A 16,239-nucleotide genomic window follows, 5' to 3' on the forward strand; every position below is an offset into this window, starting at 1 on the left:
CCACAACATAGGTAGGCAAAATCAGAGACAACGATCGACAGCTGCCTCTGATTGGGTACCACACCCGGCCAACATAGAAATAGATAACATAGAATGTCAACATAGATATTCACACCCTGACCAAACCAACTAGATAATTCTATGTCAGGGCGTGACAGTACCCCCCCCCAAAAGGTAAGGACTCCGAGCCCTGTCTGGACCCTGGTGTGGGAGGCCCCGACCCTGGAAAGGGGTTGACGTCTAGTTCTGGAGTGGAGCCGCTGACCGGAGCTGAACTAGGCACCGGTGGAGCGGACTGCTCTGGCACTGGAGTGGAGCCGCTGACCGGAGCTGAACTGGACCCCGGTGGAGCAGACTGCTCTGGCACTGGAGTGGAGCAGCTGACCGGATCTAGACTAGGCAGCGGTGGAGCGGACTGCTCTGGCACTGGAGTGGACCGTACCGGGCTGGGGACACGCACCACTAGTTTGGTGTGAGGAGCAGGCACGGGCCGTACTGGACTGGATACACGCACCACTGGTTTGGTGCGAGGAGAAGGAACGGGCCGTACCGGGCTGGGGACACGCACCACTAGTTTGGTGCAAGGAGCAGGCACGGGCCTTACCGAACTGGGGACATGCACCACGGGTCTGTGAAGGCACCCTGGTGGCACAGTGCGCAACTCCGGCGCATAGCCTGGTGCCTGCACAGTCACAAGCTCCTCAAAGCGAGTGCGGGGAGTTGGCTCTGCTCTGCAACCTGGCTTCGCCAGCCTCTGCTCTAAGTACTGAGCTCTCTGCTGCTGAAGGTTTAACTCCTCTCTCAGCTTCTCCTGTTGCCTGACCAACTCCTCTCTTAGTGCATCCACTGACTCCTTCTCCCTGTGAGCCTCCTGTAACGCCTCCCTCTGAAGGGAGAACTCCTGCTCCCTCTGAGCTAACAGCTCCCACAATGTGGTGGTCTCCTCTCAGACTGCTGAGCTGCAGGTCTTGGAGGGCCTCTACTATAGCGGCCTCCTCCTCCACAGTCAGCCTTTTCACGGCCTCCTGCTGCTTCGTCGACCACCCCGTGTGCCCCCCCCCCCCCAATTTTATTTATTTATTGGGGCTGCCTAAGTGATCGGGACCTTTTGATTCGCCGTTTTTTCTCCCTTGCTTTCTCCGTCTGCTCCCAAGGAAGGCAATCCATCCCTGCCTGGATCTCTTCCCAAGTCCAGGATCCCTTACCGTCCAAAATATCCTCCCATGTCCATGTTGTCTGCTCTTCCTGTTCACGCTGCTTGGTCCGTTGGTGGTGGGATCTTCTGTCACGTTCATTGAGTAAAGGATTGGACCAAGGTGCAGTGTGGTATGCGTACATGTTTAATTATAATAATAAACACTTAACAAAATAACAAAGCAACTGAACGTGAAGTTCTAAAGGCTAAACAACAAACAAGCCAAACAAACAGAAACAAGATCCCACAACATACAGTGGGGAGAACAAGTATTTGATACACTGCCGATTTTGCAGGTTTTTCTACTTACAAAGCATGTAGAGGTCTGTAATTTTTATCATAGGTACACTTCAACTGTGAGAGACGGAATCTAAAATCCAGAAAATCACATTGTATGATTTTTAAGTAATTAATTTGCATTTTATTGCATTACATAAGTATTTGATACATCAGAAAAGCAGAACTTAATATTTGGTACAGAAACCTTTGTTTGCAATTACAGAGACCATACGTTTCCTGTAGGTCTTGACCAGGTTTGCACACACTGCAGCAGGGATTTTGGCCCACCCCTCCATACAGACCTTCTCCAGATCCTTCAGGTTTCAGGGCTGTCGCTGGGCAATACGGACTTTCAGCTCCCTCCAAAGATTTTCTATTGGGTTCAGGTCTGGAGACTGGCTAGGCCACTCCAGGACCTTGAGATGCTTCTTACGGAGCCACTCCTTAGTTGCCCTGGCTGTGTGTTTCGGGTCGTTGTAATGCTGGAAGACCCAGCCACGACCCATCTTCAATGCTCTTACTGAGGGGAGGAGGTTGTTGGCCAAGATCTCGCGATACATGGCCCCATCCATCCTCCCCTCAATACGGTGCAGTCGTCCTGTCCCCTTTGCAGAAAAGCATCCCCAAATAATGATTTTTCCACCTCCATCCTTCACGGTTGGGATGGTGTTCTTGGGGTTGTACTCATCCTTCTTCTTCCTCCAAACACGGCGAGTGGAGTTTAGACCAAAAAGCTCTATTTTTGTCTCATCAGACCACATGACCTTCTCCCATTCCTCCTCTGGATCATCCAGATGGTCATTGGCAAACTTCAGACGGGCCTGGACATGCGCTGGCTTGAGCAGGGGGACCTTGCGTGCGCTGCAGGATTTTAATCCATGACGGCGTAGTGTGTTACTAATGGTTTTCTTTGAGACTGTGGTCCCAGCTCTCTTCAGGTCATTGACCAGGTCCTGCCGTGTAGTTCTGGGCTGATCCCTCACCATCCTCATTATCATTGATGCCCCACGAGGTGAGATCTTGCATGGAGCCCCAGACCGAGGATGATTGACCGTCATCTTGAACTTCTTCCATTTTCTAATAATTGCGCCAACAGTTGTTGCCTTCTCACCAAGCTGCTTGCCTATTGTCCTGTAGCCCATCCCAGCCTTGTGCAGGTCTACAATTTTATCCCTGACGTCCTAACACAGCTCTCTGGTCTTGGCCATTGTGGAGAAATTGGAGTCTGTTTGATTGAGTGTGTGGACAGGTGTCTTTTATACAGGTAACGAGTTCAAACAGGTGCAGTTAATACAGGTAATGAGTGGAGAACAGGAGGGCTTCTTAAAGAAAAACTAACAGGTCTGTGAGAGTCGGAATTCTTACTGGTTGGTAGGTGATCAAATACTTATGTCATGCAATAAAATGCAAATGAATTACTTAAAAATCATACAATGTGATTTTCTGGATTTTTGTTTTAGATTCCTTCTCTCACAGTTGAAGTGTAACTATGATAAAAATTACAGACCTCTACATGCTTTGTAAGTAGGAAAACCTGCAAAATTGGCAGTGTATCAAATACTTGTTCTCCCCACTGTATGTATATATTCTTAATTCCATTCCTTACTTAGATTTTTGTGTATTGGGTATATGTTGTGAAATTGTTAGATATTACTTGTTAGATATTACTGCACTGTCGGAGCTAGAAGCACAAGCATTTCGCTACACCTGCAATAACATCTGCTAAACACGTGTATGTGACAATGTGATTTGATTTGATTAGAAAAGCACAGAAATAGTGTCCACTGCTTGTATACTTAATGAGTAACGTAACAAAACGTGGAAAAAGTCAAGGGGTCTGAATACTTTCCAAATGCACTGTATAGCCAGATGAGTCGTGTCTCAGGCGATTGCTTAGTCTACTTTATTCAGGTAAAACACAATTTTCAACAGCGCATTTGATAACAATAACCTAGCAAATTACAGTCATTCAACTAATAAAGCCTACCTCTCGTTGGTCGGTCAGCGAGCGAAGTAGCGCACAGTTTGACTAGACTACTAATATTGCCTGGGTTGTTCGGCATGAAGAATTGCTTGTTGATCAATGACTGTCACAGTTACATGCTTAGATCGACACTGAAGGAGAGGACGCATCAGTTGTCACAAAATATGAGTTATTTTCAGAAGTTAGAAAGAAAGTAATATGATCAACAAAAACATTTTGCACCGGCGATTCGTAAAGTTTGAATCGATTTTCTGACTGATGCATGCTACATTTGGATTGGTTTGGGGTCCTGTGGACCAATGCACACATCTTAAACATTTGAACCGGGGACATATGCGTATCGGTGAATCGTTACATCCTTCTATTTATCTGGTCAAGGCAATACAAATGAACACAAATAAATATTCAGAGTCATATAGAAACAGGCCAATCTCATGCCGGAGGTATTCAGAGCACTGACTTTATAGGTTGCAGGGTGAAGTTGCCCCTATATGCTGATCTTGGTTCAGTTTTGTATTTTCCACACTAATGATTAAGGTTAGGACTGGGGAGGGAAAGCTGTTCCTAGGGGAAACTTTACTCCAGAACAGTAAAGTAATTTCCTGTAAAGAAATGGGCCTTTATTGGCTTTCTTACCTCTGCTTTTGTCATGTGTTTATACAGTATGAAGAACACGGTGTTGACTACATTTTAGACCAGAGCCGGGGGTAAAAGAATGCTAGGTGGCATGCTAACCAGGGAACTATCATTCTGATCTAGTCTCCTTTTAGCTTACAGCTGGGTCCTGGCTAGAACTTTGGTTTTGTTTACATGATGATTCAAGATAAAACACGAAAAGCTTTAGGACAAATTAAAAAGTTTGAATTAAGCAGCCATTAAACTAGACAACCAGGAAAGGAGGCGAAAGATTTTGCCACTGGCCAATGCAGTGAAGCTACAGATGGTCGGCAGGGTCTTTCCTGGGACCCATATGAACACCGGTAGCAAGCACAGACTGTGTTCATTACCTACACCTCAACCAAACTAGGCTCATGGGCGAGCCATAGAGGGATATTGAAGAGTAGAACATAACAAAGTCTGAATGGGAGTCAATGATGCATCAGTCCAGATGCCAATAACACATTGACTCCCTAAACACTGTATGGATAAAACAGAGCAACATGCAAGACAATGCAGGTTCAGTATTTTTGATCAGGGATGAGAAACCCATTGTAGCTTAGCTGAGTAGCACTTGATTAATCAGGGCCCTGTAACACAACTTTTAAAACCAATAATAACGTTAGTTGCACTAATTCAATTTAATGCTAATTTAATACTAGAAAAAACATTTCACAATAGCCTCCTTCAAAATAGCCCATAAATGGCACTTGTAAAATATATGAGTTTCACGGCCACTGTGGAACGATCACTCTGGTGATGTTGAGAGGAGGGCTTGGCTAAAAACGTTTTAGCCTTAGCATCACCCTTCGGGCTGAATGCTTCAGGGGAACAGAGACTGAAAGATCCCAAAATAAGCAGATGAGTTTAATGCTCCAGGTCATGACTGAAAGCCTTGACTTTTCCACGCCTTTCTCACTGGATTGTGGAGGAGTGAGCCGAACCAACTCAACATCAAATCAATTACTTGTAAGGGTGTCTGTTGAATAATTAATGCCTCTACTTTCATGTCCTGCTCTGGTACTGAAAAAACAAGAAGAAGAAAAAAAGGAGGCCTTTTCTTTCAGTGTTCAGTGTTAAAATGGCACATTTTCCATCCAACAGGGTTGGCCGTGTATGTCTGCATTGTTCACTAAGAGGACATAGTATTACAAGTTTGAGCTAAAGGCTCTAGGAATAGACCGTGCCCTAAAGCAGTCTTAATAATACATCCCTCTGCCTGTCACTTAGCTTTAAATTCAACTAGAACACCCCCACCACCACCACCTGTAGTAACAATAAGAAAACTCATACAGTGGAATTACGTTAACAGAGACTGGATCTGCTGGTATGAAAATGCTGCAGGGCTGAGTGATGGAGGGAAATGTACACACATACTTTCTATTAAGTGCATGAGGCTAGCTTTCAAATGGTTCCTTCTACTAGATGTACTTACATATTGGAAAAGCTCAGAAAACGCCCCTCAGTAATGACATGAAATTATCTGAATATAAATAGCCATATATATAATTTCCACCAGGTCTTTAAGTGCTTTACATCGTATAGGGAATACTTTACACCAGAAATGATCAACTAGATTCAGCAGCGGGCCGTTTTTTTCTTGAGCGGATGGTCAGGGGTCGAAACATAATTTCAAATAATTTGTAAACTGCAAATTGACCGCAAGAAGTCCACACAGATATAACATTTGAAAAAAAACTAATATTTTCAAACCTTGCTTACATTTGTATATGATCACATACAGTGCCTTCACACCCTTTGACTTTTTACATATTTTGTTGGATTAAATTGAGATTTTGTGTCACTGACTTACACACAATACCCCATAATGTCAAAGTGGAATTATGTTTTCAGAAATGTTTACAAATTAATACGTTTTCAATAAGTCAATAAGTATTCAACCCTTTTGTTATGGCAAGCCTAAATAAGATCAGGAGTAAAAATGTGCATAACAAGTCACATAAGTTTACATTTACATTTTAGTCATTTAGCAGACGCTCTTATCCAGAGCGACTTATAGTTAGTGAGTGCATACATTTTTCATACTGCCCCCCCGTGGGAATCGAACCCACAACCCTGGCGTTGCAAACGCCATGCTCTACCAACTGAGCTACACGGGGCCTTAAGTTGCATGGAATCACTCTGTGTGCAATAATAGTCTTTAAAATGATTTTTAAATGACTACCCCATCGCTGTACCCCACAATTATCTGTAAGGTCCCTCAGTCGAGCAGTGAATTTAAAGCACAGATTCAACCACAAAGACCAGGGAGGTCTTCCAATGATTCGCAAAGAAGGGCACCTATTGATAGATGGTGCAGTTATTACACTTTGGATGGTGTATCAATACACCCAGTCACTACAAAGATACAGGCGTCCTTCTTAACTCAGTTGCCGGAGAGAAAGGAAACTGCTCAGGGATTTCACCATGAGGCCAATGGTGACGTTAAAACAGTTACAGAGTTTAATGGCTGTGATAGGAGAGAACTGAGGATGGATCAACAACATTGTAGTTACTCCACAATACTAACATAAATGACAGAGTGAAAAGAAGGAAGCCTGTACTGAATAAAAATATCCAAAACATGCATCCTGTTTACAATAAGGCACTAAAGTAATACCTTTTTTATCCTGAATACAAAATCAGTGGGTTTGGCTATTTCAGCCACACCTGTTGCTGACAGGTGTATAAAATAGAGCACACAGTAAAGCAATCTCCATAGACAAACATTGGTAGTAGAATGTAACATACTGAACAGCTGTAAAGATGGGGAGAGGTCTGTCCGTAATAAAAGAGATGCTATGCTTTTTTTTACACCACACTCCAAAAAGCAAGTCCAGCAGGCTCTAGTTTTGTCTCATCTTGATTACTGTTCGGTCGTGTGGTCGAGTGCTGCAAGGAACGACCTAGTAAAGCTGCAGAACAGAGCGGCAAGTCTTGGTCTTCAAGACGTGCAGGAGACTCTTATCTCCCTCACTAACTTTAAGCATCAGTTGTCAGAGCAGCTTACCGATCACTGCACCTGTACACAGCCCATCTGTAATTAGCCCACCCAACTACCTCATCCCCATATTGTTATTTATTTTGCTCATTTGCACCCCAGTATCTCTATTTGCACAACATCTTCTGCACATCTTTCACTCCATTGTTAATACTAAATTGTAATTATTTTGCACTATGGCCTATTTATTGCCTTACCGCCATAACTTACTACATTTGCACACACTGTATACAGATGTCTATTTTTCTATTGTGTTATTGACTGTACGTTTTTGTTTATCCCATATGTAACTCTGTGTTGTTGTTGTTTTTATCGCACTGCTTTGCTTTATCTTGGCCAGGTCACAGTTGTAAATGAGAACTTGTTCTCAACTGGCCTACCTGGTTAAATAAAAGGTTAAATAAAATAAAAAATCAGAGGGCTGATATAAATACTATGCATGCCAGTCTTTCTTGGCTAAGAGTTGAGGAGAGACTGACTGCATCACTTCTTTGTATAAGAAACTTTGTGTTGAAAATTCCAAATTGTTTGCGTAGTCAACTTATACACAGCTCTGACACACACACGTACCCCACCAGACATGCCACCAGGGGTCTTTTCACAGTCCCCAAATCCAGAACAAATTCAAGAAAGCGTACAGTATTATATAGAGCCATTATCGCATGGAACTCCTTTCCATCTCATATTGCTCAAATACACAGCAAACCTGGTTTAAAAAAAAAACTGATGAAGCGACACCTCACGGCACAACGCCTCTCCCCTATTTGACCTAGATAGTTTGTGTGTACACTACCGTTCAAAACATTGGGGTCACTTAGAAATGTCCTTGTTTTCGAAAGAAAAGCAATTTTTTTGTCCATTAAAATAACATAAAATTGATCAGAAATACAGTGTATACATTGGTAATGTTGTAAATGGCTATTTTAGCTGGAAACGGCTGATTTTTAATGGAATATCTACATAGGCATACAGAGGCCCATTATCAGCAACCATCAGTCCTGTGTTCCAATGGCACGTTGTGTTTGCTAATCCAAGTTTATCATTTTAAAAGGCTAATTGAGCATTAGAAAACCCTTTTGCAATTATGTTAGCACAGCTGAAAACTGTTGTGCTGATTAAAGAAGCAATAAAACTGGCCTTCTTGAGACTAGATGAGTATCTGGAGCATCAGCAATTGTGGGTTCGATTACAGGCTCTTGGCTATCACATTGGTTGGAGACTGGTTAGGCGTGAATGTGACAATTTACTATAATAACCATTATAGTATAATAACCATGATGGCAATCATTATAATATAACACAAATACAACCACTGCTCACCTATCAGTGACTATTTCAACCTGTTTCAATTAAAACATGGTCACGTCTTTCTGTTCAACCTCAATCTCAGTTCTCTACAACCTGTTCCCCTTCAAGTGGTCTTTAAACCTTTCAAGTTCACACTGTTTCTTGCACTTCAAAAAAACCGAACCTTGGGGTAGCTATATACGTAATCCTTATTCAAGGGTTCTCTTGAATGTTAGCAGCGTTGCATCACTCCTACAGTGGTTAAGGTTGAAGGGCCTGACTTAACAGTAAAAGCCTCTGATCAGCAATCAATTAAAGGTGAACCTGACTAGACTTGAGGAGGAGTGGAGTGATGGGACTCGACTTTATGCATGATATAATCAACCATGACATTTTATATGATCAAATGAAGTTGGTTACATTTTTCTCCTTACTTTGACTATAAACCTATTATTTGCAGAAATCTGCAAAACAAAGCTCTCTTTACACAAAAACAAAATAAAACGATATTCACTGTACGGTATCATCATTTAAAATCAAACGGTTACCATAACTATAACGGTCAGATAACCTCAGTTATATCCGTGCCCCAGTCTCAAATCGTGCATTTATGCCTGATCATTTGCCATTCTGATGAGGATTTTGTTCTGCTAATTAGCGTAATTAGCTGGGTCACATTTAGCCTGACCCTCGTGGAATAGTGATCCCTCCATGCAGCACCTGACCTTGACTACAATCCACCAGAGAGCTGTGACTGATCCACACGTTCCCACCCCGCACCGTTTTCTCTTAACACAGCACATCGACAGACAGCAGCTCTCCCACCCCCTTCCTCTCTGGCCGTGTTTACAATGGCCACATCAATTAGTTACTTGTTTACCAAAAAGCACAGTGCAAACTGTCAAACGGAGCCACATGCACACTGACACAGACAGACACACATACAGCAAAGAGACTCACTGTTTGTTTGTGAGGATGCTTTTCCCCTTGCTTTTTAGTCCATGACGCCAGCCAGAGCAAGGCCTCCATTTTCATAGTGCATAAGTGATGCATTACTATAACACAACAGACCAAAGCTCCCGCCTGGGCTATGATTAATTCAATTCCATTATACGTGCCCTTCAGAGCGGTCTGTCCGAGTTTCATAGGATCAGAGGGGACGTTGGGCATTACTGATTCTCCGGGCTGGGCATTGTGTTGCTGGCTGGACATGGACAGAAGAGCCACCTCCACTGGATCCATGGAAGGTGAATCTTGGCAACCTTTAGTGAGAGGTCTGTCCAGCCTGCACGCCGGACTCCGGGGCCCCTTTCTGCATTAATGAAACAGATGTCCCTTCATTATAAGTCCAGGTCTGGAGTCGTAATGAATGAATTAATGAATAAATAAATAAATAAAGTAAATAAAGAGTGAGAGAGCAAGAGAGAGAAAGAGAGAGTGAGAGAGAGCGTGAGAAAGAGAGCGAGAGAGAGCGAACAGACGCTTTACATGCACTAAATGAGCCACTCCTGCTCTCTCACACACACATAATGACTGTGCACTACAGTGAGCAAAGGGAAGGTGCTGAATGTTCTTCTACATATTTCACTGACTTTCAACACACTGGGTAGGAATGCACTTGTGTTTGCATCATTAAGCCTTTATATATGAGTTATGAATTAACAAAGGGGTCTGACTTTAAAGTAAGTACAGCGTCATGCGAGGTAGAGTCTTTATGGATGTGTTATGAATGACGGAAGGTGTCTCACTTCAAACTAAGTATTACAGGACACTATATAAAAAGTGTCAAGAAATAGGTTATTAACATTCTGCTGATTTATGAAGGACAGACACAAAGTCCTAATTATGGCTAAACTACGCCCATTTCCACAATTTCTCTTGTTAAAATTTGATTTGAAACCTAACCCTAACTAACGAAGGAAAACTTTAATGCGTTGGTCCACCAGACCTTTCACACATTTGAGCGGAAGTGTCTGGGAACGAGATTAGGTATAATGTGACTAACAGGACTTCATTTTAGAGCATGTTCCATCCTTAAGCACAAAATGTCACCCTTTAATAAGCACGTTTATATCATATTCGACATAAGTTGGTTATGTCACATTGACATTGGTGATTATGTCATACGGATATGCCACATTTATGAACCCTTTATAAAGCATGACAAATGGTTATAGATGCTTTGAAACACATTTAAGTAGTGCTTATGAAGGCTTTATGAAGCCTTTATAAGCTAAATGTCATTTAAAGCGGGCCCCGTTATACTATACATCACCAAATCCCTTGCTTTCTACCAAGAGCAGAGACTTCACTACTGAATAACTGTATGCACACAAGAGCACTGACTGACACAACTAAGATAATGTATAGGTACACTATACTACTTTCATATTCAAGCTCTTACTCGCTATTATCGTTACTGTGTGAAAATCCAATGGGCAGAAATCCATTCTAAAATCGGCCATAGGATGACCAATGACCTGGTGGAACCGAGAGAGACTGCTCACCGACAGACAGTGATCAAAAAGAAAGACAGTTATTTAACGTGATTTGCCACCAATCAAGATGGCGGGGAGCATGCAAATCAAAGAGATGTATTGTTTTTTCCGGAACGCCGACCGTTATTTTCTAGATTTGGCATTTGTGTTCGATTTATTTTAGATGACATTATTAGGATGTTTCCTGTGTTTGGTAATTAGAGGGAGGGTTTGTAGGGGCGGGAGTGCCAACCTGCCTTGATTAGAGACAGAATGGCACAGGCAGGCAGGCTGGATGCAGCACAGACAGAGACCCCCTACCTGCACGGTGCGTCCTCAGTCATATGATGCTGGTTACTGCGAAGCCATGGTGGTGGATGGGAAAACAAAAGAACACAACAACATGGAGAGATGAGATGAGTATGGCAGAGACAAACACATGAATACATACAACATGTAGCCCAGCCATGAAAACCTATTACATGTGTTGGGTTGTAATTTGAAACACTTGCTAAACTAGAAGTTAATGATTACATGTATGAGGAATGTATATGGTGGTGGTCAATGGAGGTTGGATAAGATGTATGGGTCTGGAAAGTTACTAAGTGAGGGAAAAGGCACTTGGTTGCAGTCACGGATAACGTTGGATAGCTGTGGATTAGTGAGGACTGTGGGCCGATGATGAAGATGAAGGGAGAAGGAACAGTTTTATTACACATATCACTTAACTTCCTGCCTAGCAACAAAGAGATAGTGTTTAGAGGTGCAAGCAGGAGACACCGCCTAAAGGAGGGTATAAATAAACTCAGCAAAAAAAGAAACGTCCCTTTTTCAGGACCCTGTCTTTCAAAGATAATTCGTAAAAAGCCAAATAACTTCACAGATCTTCATTGTAAAGGGTTTAAACACTGTTTCCCATGCTTGTTCAATGAACCATAAACAATTAATGAACATGCACCTGTGGAACGGTCGTTAAGACTAACAGCTTACAGATGGTAGGCAATTAAGGTCACAGTTATGAAAACTTAGGACACTAAAGAGGCCTTTCTACCGACTCTGAAAAACACCAAAAGAAAGATGCCCAGGGTCCCTGTTAATCTGCGTGAACGTGCCTTACGCATGCTGCAAGGAGGCATGAGGACTGCAGATGTGGCCAGGGCAATAAATTGCAATGCCCGTACTGTGAGACACCTAAGACAGCGCTACAGGGACAGACCACCTGTAACAACACCTGCACAGGATCGGTACATTCGAACATCACACCTGCGGGACAGGTACAGGATGGCAACAACAACTGCCTGAGTTACACCAGGAAGGCACAATCCCTCCATCAGTGCTCAGACTGTCCGCAATAGGCTGAGAGAGGCTGGACTGAGGGCTTGTAGGCCTGTTGTAAGGCAGGTCCTCACCAGACATCACCAGCAACAACGTCGCCTATGGGCACAAACCCACTGTCGCTGGACCAGAAAGGACTGGCAAAATGTGCTCTTCACTGACGAGTCACGGTTTTGTCTCACCAGGGGTGATGGTCGGATTCGCGTTTATCGTCGAAGGAATGAGCGTTACACCGAGGCATGTACTCTGGAGTGGGATCGATTTGGAGGTGGAGGGTCCGTCATGGTCTGGGGCGGTGTTTCACAGCATCATCGGACTGAGCTTGTTGTCATTGCAGGCAATCACAACGCTGTGCGTTACAGGGAAGACATCCTCCTCCCTCATGCGGTACACTTCCTGCAGGCTCATCCTAACATGACCCTCCAGCATGACAATGCCACCAGCCATACTTCTCGTTCTGTGCGTAATTTCATGCAAGAAAGGAATGTCAGTGTTCTGCCATGGCCAGTGAAGAGCCCGGATCTCAATCCCATTGAGCACGTCTGGGACTTGTTGGATCGTAGGGTGAGGGCTAGGGCCATTCCCACCAGAAATGTCCGGGAACTGGCAGGTGCCTTGGTGGATGAGTGGGGTAATATCTCACAGCAAGAACTGGCAAATCTGGCAAAACTGTTATAAATTGATTTACATTTTAATGAGGGAAATAAGTATTTGACCCCTCTGCAAAACATGACTTAGTACTTGGTGGCAAAACCCTTGTTGGCAATCACAGAGGTCAGACGTTTCTTGTAGTTGGCCACCAGGTTTGCACACATCTCAGGAGGGATTTTGTTCCACTCCTCTTTGCAGATCTTCTCCAAGTCATTAAGGTTTCGAGGCTGACGTTTGGCAACTCGAAACTTCAGCTCCCTCCACAGATTTTGTATGGGATTAAGGTCTGGAGACTGGCTAGGCCACTCCAGGACCTTAATGTGCTTCTTCTTGACCCACTCCTTTGTTGCCTTGGCCGTGTGTTTTGGGTCATTGTCATGCTGGATTACCCATCCACGACCCATTTTCAATGCCCTGGCTGAGGGAAGGAGGTTCTCACCCAAGATTTGACAGTACATGGCCCCGTCCATCGTCCCTTTGATGCGGTGAAGTTGTCCTGTCCCCTTAGCAGAAAAACACCCCTAAAGCATAATGTTTCCACCTCCATGTTAGACGTGGGGATGGTGTTCTTGGGGTCATAGGCAGCATTCCTCCTCCTCCAAACACTGCGAGTTGAGTTGATGCCAAAGAGCTCGATTTTGGTCTCATCTGACCACAACACTTCCACCCAGTTCTCCTCTGAATCATTCAGATGTTCATTGGCAAACTTCAGACGGGTCTGTATATGTGCTTTCTTGAGCAGGGGGACCTTGCGGGCGCTGCAGGATTTCAGTCATTCACGGCGTAGTGTGTTACCAATTGTTTTCTTGGTGACTATGGTCCCAGCTGCCTTGAGATAATTGACAAGATCCTTCTGTGTAGTTCTGGGCTGATTCCTCACTGTTCTCATGATCATTGCAACTCCACGAGGTGAGATCTTGCATGGCGCTCCAGGCTGAGGGAGATTGACAGGTCTTTTGTGTTTCTTCCATTTGCGAATAATCGCACCAACTGTTGTCACCTTCTCACCAAGCTGCTTGGCGATGGTCTTGTAGCCCATTCCAGCCTTGTGTAGGTCTACAATCTTGTCCCTGACATCCTTGGAGAGCTCTTTGGTCTTGGCCATGGTGGAGAGTTTGGAATCTGATTGATTGATTGCTTCTGTGGACAGGTGTCTTTTATACAGGTAACAAACTGAGATTAGGAGCACTCCCTTTAAGAGTGTGCTCATAATCTCAGCTCGTTAGCTGTATAAAAGACACCTGGGAGCCAGAAATCATTCTGATTGAGAGGGGGTCAAATAATAATTTCCCTCATTAAAATGCAAATCAATTTATAACATTTTCCTGGATTTTTTTGTTGTTATTCTGTCTCTCACTGTTCAAATAAACCTACCATTAAAATTATAGACTGATCATTTCTTTGTCAGTGGGCAAACGTACAAAATCAGCAGGGGATCAAATACTTTTTTCCCTCATTGTATGTACAGTTGAAGTCGGATGTTTACATACACCTTAGCCAACTACATTTAAACTCAGTTTTTCACAATTCCTGACATTTAATCCTACTAAAAATGCCCTGTTTTAGGTCAGTTAGGATCACCACTTTATTTTAAGAATGTGAAATGTCAGAAAAATAGTAGAGAGAATTATTTATTTCAGCTTTTATTAATTTCATCACATCGCCTATCAGAAGCTTCTAAAGCCATGACATCATTTTCTGGAATTTTCCAAGCTGTTTAAAGGCACATTCAACTTAGTGTATGTAAACTTCTAACCCAATGGAATTGTGATACAGTGAATTATAAGTGAAATAATCTGTCTGTAAACAATTTTTGAAAAAATTCCTTGTGTCATGCATAAAGTAGATGTCCTAACCGACTTGCCAAAACTATAGTTTGTTAACAAGAAATGTGTGGAGTGGTTCAAAAACGAGTTTTAATGACTCCAACCTAAGTGTATGTAAACTTCCGACTTCAACTGTATATACACACTACCGGTCAAAAGTTTTAGAACACCTACTCATTCAAGGGTTTTTCTTTATTTGTACTATTTTATACATTGTAGAATAATAGTGAAGATATCAAAACGATGAAATAACACATGAAATCATGTAGTAACCAAAAACGTTTTAAACAAATCAAAATATATTCTAGATTTGGTTGAGGTCGGGGGATTGTGGAGGACAGATCATCTGATGCAGCACTCCATCACTCTCCTTCTTGGTAAAATAGCCCTTACAACGCCTGGAGGTGTGTTGGGTCATTGTCCTGTTGAAAAACAAATGATAGTCCCACTAAGCCCAAACCAGATGGGATGGCGTATTGCTGCTGAATACTGTGGTAGCCATGCTGGTTAAGTGTGCCTTGAATTCTAAATAAAATCACAGACAGTGTCACCAGCAAAGCACCCCCACACCATAACACCTCCTCCTCCATGCTTTACGGTGGGAAATACACATGCGGAGATCATCCGTTCACCCACACCGCGTCTCACAAAGACACAGCGGTTGGAACCAAAAATCTCCAATTTGGACTCCAGACCAAAGGACACATTTCCACCAGTCTAATGTCCATTGCTCGTGTTTCTTGGCCCAAGCTAGTCTCTTCTTATTATTGGTGTCCTTTATTAGTGGTTTCTTTGCAGCATTTCGACAATCATGGCCTGATTCACACAGTCCCCTCTGAACAGTTCATGTTGAGATATGTCTGTTACTTGAACTCTGTAAAAGCATTTATTTGGGCTGCAATTTCTGAGGCTGGTAACTCTAATGAACTTATCCTCTGCAGCAGAGGTAACTCTGGGTCTTCCATTCCTGTGGCGGTCCTCATGAGAGCCAGTTTCATCATAGCGCTTGATGGTTTTTGCGACCACACTTAAAGAAACTAAAAGTTCTTGAAATATTCCGTATTGACTGACCTTCATGTCTTAAAGTAATGATGGACTGTCGTTTCTCTTTGCTTATTTGAGCTACATGATTCCATATGTGTTATTTCATAGTTTTGATGTCTTCACTATTATTCTACAATGTAGAAAATAGTAAAAATAAACAAAAACCCTTGAATGAGTAGGTGTTTCCAAACTTTTGACTGGTACTGTATATACATACATACATACATGATGGATATGCATGCAAAATGTACAAAACAAATGTGCAAACATAGTCTATTGATCTTGTAGAACATTTAAGAGACAATTATCACAGCTCTTCACATGAGAATGAAATGAGGTCGTGGATAGTTTAAACATCCGTTCCAGTATACAGTGGGGGAAAAAAGTATTTAGTCAGCCACCAATTGTGCAAGTTCTCCCACTTAAAAAGATGAGAGAGGCCTGTAATTTTCATCATAGGTACACGTCAACTATGACAGACAAAATGAGAAAAAAATTCCAGA

General features: G+C 42.9%; 1 protein-coding gene across 5 annotated transcripts in view; it reads right to left on the reverse strand.

Moving 5' to 3' along the window:
- Positions 1-16,239, reverse strand: part of LOC121587504 (serine-rich coiled-coil domain-containing protein 1) — a 97,473-nt gene that overhangs the window by 21,441 nt on the left and 59,793 nt on the right. For 2 of the 5 annotated variants that reach the window (XM_041904497.2, XM_041904498.2), the window contains one exon: positions 11,202-11,237. The exons of 1 other annotated variant lie outside the window; for it this stretch is intronic. In XM_041904497.2, coding sequence (XP_041760431.1) covers positions 11,221-11,237 — 17 coding nt within the window. In that variant the 3' untranslated portion in view covers positions 11,202-11,220. Of the gene's footprint in view, positions 1-9,631; positions 9,716-11,201; positions 11,238-16,239 lie in introns of those variants that run through there. 2 more of the 5 variants (XM_045226776.1, XM_045226777.1) reach the window with 2 other exon arrangements.

This window comes from Coregonus clupeaformis, chromosome 18 (assembly GCF_020615455.1).
Source record: "Coregonus clupeaformis isolate EN_2021a chromosome 18, ASM2061545v1, whole genome shotgun sequence".
NCBI classification, from domain to species: domain Eukaryota; kingdom Metazoa; phylum Chordata; class Actinopteri; order Salmoniformes; family Salmonidae; genus Coregonus; species Coregonus clupeaformis.